We start from the raw sequence: 6,701 nt of genomic DNA, 5'->3' as shown, positions 1-6,701 counted from the left end.
AAATTCAGCTTTTATTCAGTTACTCAATATATAATATCTTAAATTATTTTTTAAAAAATATACATAATTTATATATATAGATTAATCTTCTAAACTTAAATTATTATATTATATATGAATAATGTTTTTAAATAAAAATAATTTCTGATTTAAAAATAAATAAAAACAACAAATGGTTATTTTCAAATAATTGATGTAATTTACATTATACTATCATTTAACAAGTATTAGATACGTTTTGATATATCATTATTTTCTATTTCCAGAAAAAAATAAATTGTTAAACATCAATATCATCTAGGTTAATTATACAAACAACACAAATTCATACATCACAAAAAATATTTACATAAACATTATAATACAATAATTTAATCAAAAAATACAATTCAAAAAAACAATATTCAAAAGAATAGTTATATACTTAATATTTGAAAATCAAAGATATTTTTGCTAAAATTGTACTTACCTGGCCAAGGAAATCGACCATCTTTTTACGGATCGATCGATTGTTGAGCATGTGGTCGATCCGAAAATACTCTGCAGTTTAATTAAATATCTAAAACATTTATTCCAACACTCAACAGATAGTTTTGCTAAATATGATAACTAGATAGCCAACAAAATTACAAAAAAATATTTAAATAGTAAAAAATATGCTAATTTAACATGTTAAAATTTAAAAATAAATTTTAATTATGATATCCATCTTAACATTTATATAAATATATATCATAACCTATATATTAATAATAAAAACTTTCTCTAGACGAGCCGGTCTCATTCTTGTAGGGTTTTGCTTGGTAAGATGTCGGAAGCCAAAGTTGAAGAGAGAGTTTGTGAGGACAGGATTAGTGAGTTACCAGATGATTTGATCGTGGCGATATTGAGCCTTATCCCTACAAAAGACGCAGTGGCCACCATGTTTATGTCAAAAAGGTGGCTCTCTATTTGGACGATAGTACCTATACTTGATTACAAAGATGAGAAAGAAGGCAGAAATAGCGTTTGGTCGTTTCTACACAAGTCGCTGCAATACCACAAGGCACCTCTAGTGGACACCTTAGCTGTGCTACTCGGTTCACAATGTCCTACCGATGTTGATGTCGGAAAGTGCGTTGCAAACGTTGTTGATCGTCGCGTACGTGAGATAATTTTCGAGCTTGTATGGTCCGCAGATCCAACGAGATTGCCCAACAGCCTTTACTCATGTGAATCTCTCAGGGAACTTTCTCTCTCCCACAAGATTCTTGTGGATTTCCCTTATTCTTCTTGTCTTCCATCCCTAAAAAAACTCGAGCTTTCCTCTGTGGTGTATAAAGACGACGATTCTCTCCGTAGGTTTCTATCGATTAGCTGCCCTGCTCTCAAGGCTTTGTTTGTGACACGAAAAAAGGATGACAATTTGAAAACGTTGACCGTGAAAGTTCCTTCCTTATGGTGCTTATTATATCACAATTGCTTTATGAACAATGATGTTGAAGAAGAAGACAATGGTAGGTGCTTAGTTATTGATACTCCGGCATTGGAAGAATTCCACGTCATGGATACTTCGAGAGACTACTGCTCGACCAATCATATGCCTTGTCTTAAGGGTGCATATCTCAGTTCTAACTCTTGCCCTGGTGAAAAACTTTTAAGATCTTTTTCTTCTGTCTTGTCTCTTGAGTTGTGCTTGAATCATGAAACGGTAGCTCTCTTTCTCTATCTCTACATATAATATTGTTCGCATCAACTTACTCTTTGCTTTGTATCATTGCAGCTTGTCTGTTGTAGCACCGTCAACTTTTCTCGACTTGTAAAGTTAATAATAGACCCAGAGGATTCAGATTGGTTGGAACCACTTATGCTTTTACTTGGAAATGCTCCGAAACTAAGAAATCTTACCGTTGATGATGTACGTATCCTCTTCTTCCACCACAGTATTAATTGAAATAAAAGAAATTTTTTTTGCTTAGCCATATATAGTTGTTTCTCAGGCATACAGAGATCGATACGAGGATGTTCTACTTACATGGAACCAACCCAACTATGTTCCCGGATGCTTGTCCTCAACACTCGAAATATTTGAGTGGATAGAATATGAAGATGGAGAAGAAGAGGAAGAATTCTTGACATACATTCTAGCTCACTCTAAGCATTTAACGACCGCGACAATCTCTCTTAGACCCAGCTACGATCTTCAAGAGCAAGGTTTGATCATCGAGGAGTTGAAAGATATTCCTAGGGTTTCAACATCATCTCAGCTTTTGTTCCGATGAAAAAAAAAAAAAAACTCTCATCATATGAGGAAGATCAGGAGTGCAAACTTAAATTGTCTTGGTTTATTATTGACCCTTTGTTATAATCTGAACAACTGTTTTTACTTGTATATATACATACAACTTGAAACGATTAGAAGCTTTAAAACTAATAAATAAAAGCTAGAAAAGGTTTAAATCTCTCTTCGATGTATATTCCTCAATCGTATCCCTCCTTTATGTTCGCCTTTGATGTGTGTTTTCATAGGAAAAGCGTTGGAATCCAGTTGAGATTACCAGTGTAAACTTGTAGTTATTGTTGTTATTATTACTCAACTATAATCAGACCCGGGCCCCGGTCTTTGCCAAATGCGAGAAGTGCATTTGCACGAAGTCTAAAAAAAATTTCCGCGTTTTTTATAAGGATTAGGGTAATATTTCTAAAAGTTAGGTCCCTTTCTGCAAAATGTTTTTATTATTCTTCCGAGATATTATAATTTGCACAAGGTTCATAAGTTTAACGAGACAGGTGACTAATATGTTTCAGAGTGCATTCTGAAGCAAAAAGGTGCAGGCAAGAAGCTCTCGAGCTTTTAATACAAGGATAATTAAACGTGTACTCATCAATGTCTATAATAAAGGAAAATGAGAACGAACACAAAACTCACGAACAAAAGAAAAAACTAAAGCTTTTTTTTTAGTTCTTACCTAGAGATCGGAAATGGGGGAGGCCAGTAAGGGAAATCTAATCTCCTTAACGGAACTATCTCATTATCTTCTTCGTCAGCATCTCTGGTAAAGAAGGTAGTGCAAGTTTTTGTGGTGATATCATAAACACCGAAGCTGTAGCCCACGAAATAGATGCAGTTAGGCTTGAGTCCAGGAGACGAGCTGGCCGGGACACAGTAAGCCTGACTATGTCCAACAAAAATGCAGAGATCTCCAATGTCTTCTGTGTAGGTCATAGTCTTATCATCTTCTTCTGTGTATATTATAACGTCATTTTTCTTTTCTTCAGCGTATCCTGTTTCTTTCTCTCTAAACACCATGAACTTTTTGGTTTTGTGCGTCAATGATCTCACCACATCGTTGTAGTTTTCATCTTCATCCAAGTCCTCACCCTCGTACTCCTCACCGTACCTGCCAAAAGAAACAAGATTAAGCCAATGCCATAGTCAAGAAAAAAAAAGGATTAGGTAGGTTATAGTCATAATCCATACCACTTAATGTAGAAAAGCTCTCCAGTGGGGGATTCCACAAGATGGTCTGTCCTGGAACAAGAATTCAATTCCTCCAACTCGCTGACCACCGACTCAGGATAATCTTCAAATCCGACGCGAAAGAACCGAGGCTTGTCATCTTCATTGAAGTTGAGATCCAAAGAGCACAAATGGTTGCCTCCAGGTGATGGAATGTAGAACCGTTGATCTTTCTTGGAGAACATGATACTCGAGAGAGAGCTTATACACTCAGGCATTGGTTTGACCTTTATCCATTTAGAGTTACAAAAAGGTCTAAAAAGACTCAACTGAGATCCAGGTAACTTGACACACACCACCCAATCTTTTTTTCGGTCAGAAAAACAAGACATGGCAATGTTTTGAATCTTGGTTCCACAAGGCAAAGGAGGTAGATTTGCACTTACCTCTGTTAAGTCCGGGTCAGAGGGTTTGTGTTTGAGGAGAATAGGGAACTTATCACCACTACCAGATAGATAATAATCAGGGAATCCCAATGATTGATTACGCAAAAATCCGGAAGTCATCGCTTCAAGGACCTCCTCCCTGAGTTTCCAGTCTCTAATCAATATTTCCTTTTGATTGTAGCAATTTGGGGGACTGCTTCCGTACCATTTTGTCACAGGACCATCGTCTTCAACGGATGAGAAGTTGGTGAGGTAGTCAATCAACATAAACGGAAAGGTTGGTGTTGAAGATGAGAACATTCGAACGCTATTTGTAGTGTGTCTCTGCGAATTGAAATAATCAGAGACAACTAAGCGAAAATTTATAAAAGAACACAGAACAGAGAAATAGAAAGCTTACGATGACATTTCTAAAGACAGAAGGTTTGAAATTAAGCTGGAACATTGTGTAAACCCTAAACAAAATGTCTGTGAATCTTGCGAGTATTCAGCTTGTCCATCGTGGTTTAGCTCTAATATATTGAGACTATACCTTGCACACCAAGTTCACATTAAACGGAGAATGTTACTTATGGAAAGTCAATATAAAAAGAAAGAACAATACTTAGGTTCACCGTGTAATGAATGGTTAAATTCACCGCACTCTTCATAACCAATCAAAATGTCATGTAGGAGTAGTTAAAAAAGACAATAAAAAAAAAAAAAATAGCTGAAAAAAAGAACAACACCGACATTAATTAATGCCGTCTAAAAACCTAAACTCTAAAACCATAAATCCTAAATCCGAAACACTAAACCATAAATCTCAATTCTAAAATCTAAACCCTAAATCTTAAACCTTAAACCCAAACTCTAAACAATAAAAAATCTAAACCCTAAACCCAAAACTCTAAACCATAAACCCTAAAATCTAAATCCTAAATTCTAAATCCAAAACCCTAAACTCAAATCCTACACTCTAGATCCAAAACTCTAAATCCTAAACCCTAAACCCTAAACTCTAAATCCTAAACCCTAAACCCAAACCTTTAAACCGTAAACCCATCTGCTAGTTAAAAAGATTAAGGTTTACGGTTTAGAGGTTTGGGTTTTAGGGTTTATGATTTAGAGTTTGGGTTTAAGATTTAAAGTTTAGGGTTTAGGGTTTAGGATTTAGGGTTTATGATTTAGGGTTTGGGTTTAAGATTTAAAGTTTTGGGTTCAGGGTTTAGGATTTAGGGTTTAGATTTTAGGATTTAGGGTTTAGGGTTTAGAGTTTTTGGTTTAGGCTTTAGGGTTTAGATTTTAGGATTTAGGGTTTATTTTGTAGAGTTTGGGTTTAGGGTTTAAGATTTAGGGTTGGGGTTTATGGTTTAGTGTTTTGGATTTAGGGTTTATTGTTTTAGAGTTTAGGTTTTTAGAATTTAGAATTTTGCAGATGGCGCTAATTAATGTCGGTGTTGTTTTTTCCAGCTATTTAATTTTTTATTTTTATTGTTTTTTTAAATTATTCGTACATGGCATTTTGGTTGGTTATGAAGAATGTTGTGAATTTAACCAGTGAACCTAAGTATTGTTCGAAAAGAAAATTCTGCCAAGGTTTGTATTTTCCAAAATTGATTGTTGACCCCTGAGGAAAATATTGCATTTGGAAGACCCAAAACTTCCTGAAATTTCAATTCGGCTCTGAAAAACACAAGCCGACGAAGGGAAGACAAAATCAATAAACACTCGCGTTCGGTTTGGGTTCAGCTTCTGATTCCGGTTTAACCGACAGATTATGAAGTTATTTGTCCGACTGGCATAGGACACAGCGTTATGCAAACAAATATGATCTAATTAAGAATGTTATTGAATGAAACCGAGCAACATAAACAAGCAAAGATATATATACAACGTGACAAGGAAAAGCTCGCTGGAGGGTGACTCCACTACGTGATCTGTCCTGGAACAAGATAACAACTCACAGGTACTGTTTTCCTCCAGGTGATGGAGTTTAGAAATTTTGGTCTTTCTTAGAGAACATAACAATTGAGAAAGGGCTTATAGATTCTAGAATGAATTCCAACTTTGACGGTTGACATATTGTTTTAGTTTGAAATGATGTCGATGATATTAACAATATAACACATGATAATCTATATGTTGATATGCCTTGAATCTGGATGTTACATCTAGGCGATGGATGTTACATCTAGGCGATGGATGTTACATCTAGGCGATGGATGTTACATCTAGGCGATGGATGTTACATCTAGGCGATGGATGTTACATCTAGGCGATGGATGTTACATCTAGGCGATGGATGTTACATCTAGGCGATGGATGTTACATCTAGGCGATGGATGTTACATCTAGGCGATGGATGTTACATCTAGGCGATGGATGTTACATCTAGGCGATGGATGTTACATCTAGGCGATGGATGTTACATCTAGGCGATGGATGTTACATCTAGGCGATGGATGTTACATCTAGGCGATGGATGTTACATCTAGGCGATGGATGTTACATCTAGGCGATGGATGTTACATCTAGGCGATGGATGTTACATCTAGGCGATGGATGTTACATCTAGGCGATGGATGTTACATCTAGGCGATGGATGTTACATCTAGGCGATGGATGTTACATCTAGGCGATGGATGTTACATCACGTACATCATACCGACACGGTTGCATCAAGAGCGTTGCATCAAGTTATTATGGATGTTACATCTGATCGTGGGCTTAGGCTCATGAGTCTGTTTAGTCTAGGGTTTTAGATGCGAGATGTTACTATATATATCTTGTATTCGAAGTAACCCTGAACTTGCACTTTGTAAGCTCAATATCGC

General features: G+C 36.1%; 2 protein-coding genes across 2 annotated transcripts; one reads left to right on the top strand and one right to left on the bottom strand.

Moving 5' to 3' along the window:
• The first annotated feature begins 794 nt into the window (after positions 1–794).
• Positions 795–2,327, top strand: LOC106305304 (putative FBD-associated F-box protein At1g05080). Its single transcript, XM_013741684.1, has 3 exons — positions 795–1,690; positions 1,763–1,897; positions 1,980–2,327. Exons 1-3 carry the CDS (start codon positions 809–811, stop codon positions 2,259–2,261), a joined length of 1,299 nt encoding a protein of 432 aa, XP_013597138.1. The 5' UTR covers positions 795–808; the 3' UTR covers positions 2,262–2,327.
• A 617-nt stretch (positions 2,328–2,944) lies between these two features.
• LOC106302953 lies at positions 2,945–4,185 on the bottom strand. The gene is made up of 2 exons (XM_013739348.1): positions 3,461–4,185; positions 2,945–3,380 (listed from the first exon to the last, which is right to left on the bottom strand). The coding sequence occupies exons 1-2, from the start codon at positions 4,183–4,185 to the stop codon at positions 2,945–2,947; spliced, it is 1,161 nt and encodes a 386-aa protein (XP_013594802.1).
• Positions 4,186–6,701: the final 2,516 nt, after the last annotated feature.

This window comes from Brassica oleracea, chromosome C7 (genome assembly GCF_000695525.1).
Source record: "Brassica oleracea var. oleracea cultivar TO1000 chromosome C7, BOL, whole genome shotgun sequence".
NCBI lineage: Eukaryota > Viridiplantae > Streptophyta > Magnoliopsida > Brassicales > Brassicaceae > Brassica > Brassica oleracea.
The sequence above is the reverse complement of the archived record's forward strand: the minus strand, read 5'-3'. Positions and strand labels throughout refer to the sequence as shown.

Bases quoted from the DNA above. Each gene is read 5' to 3' on its own strand.
- LOC106302953 (XM_013739348.1), bottom strand. From the start codon at position 4,185: ATGTTCTCATCTTCAACACCAACCTTTCCGTTTATGTTGATTGACTAC. The intron at 3,381-3,460 runs GTATGGATTATG...TTCTTTTGGCAG, and splicing joins GAGCTTTTCTACATTAAGTG to GTACGGTGAGGAGTACGAGG.
- LOC106305304 (XM_013741684.1), top strand. From the start codon at position 809: ATGTCGGAAGCCAAAGTTGAAGAGAGAGTTTGTGAGGACAGGATTAGT. The intron at 1,691-1,762 runs GTAGCTCTCTTT...GTATCATTGCAG, and splicing joins TGTGCTTGAATCATGAAACG to CTTGTCTGTTGTAGCACCGT. The intron at 1,898-1,979 runs GTACGTATCCTC...GTTGTTTCTCAG, and splicing joins GAAATCTTACCGTTGATGAT to GCATACAGAGATCGATACGA.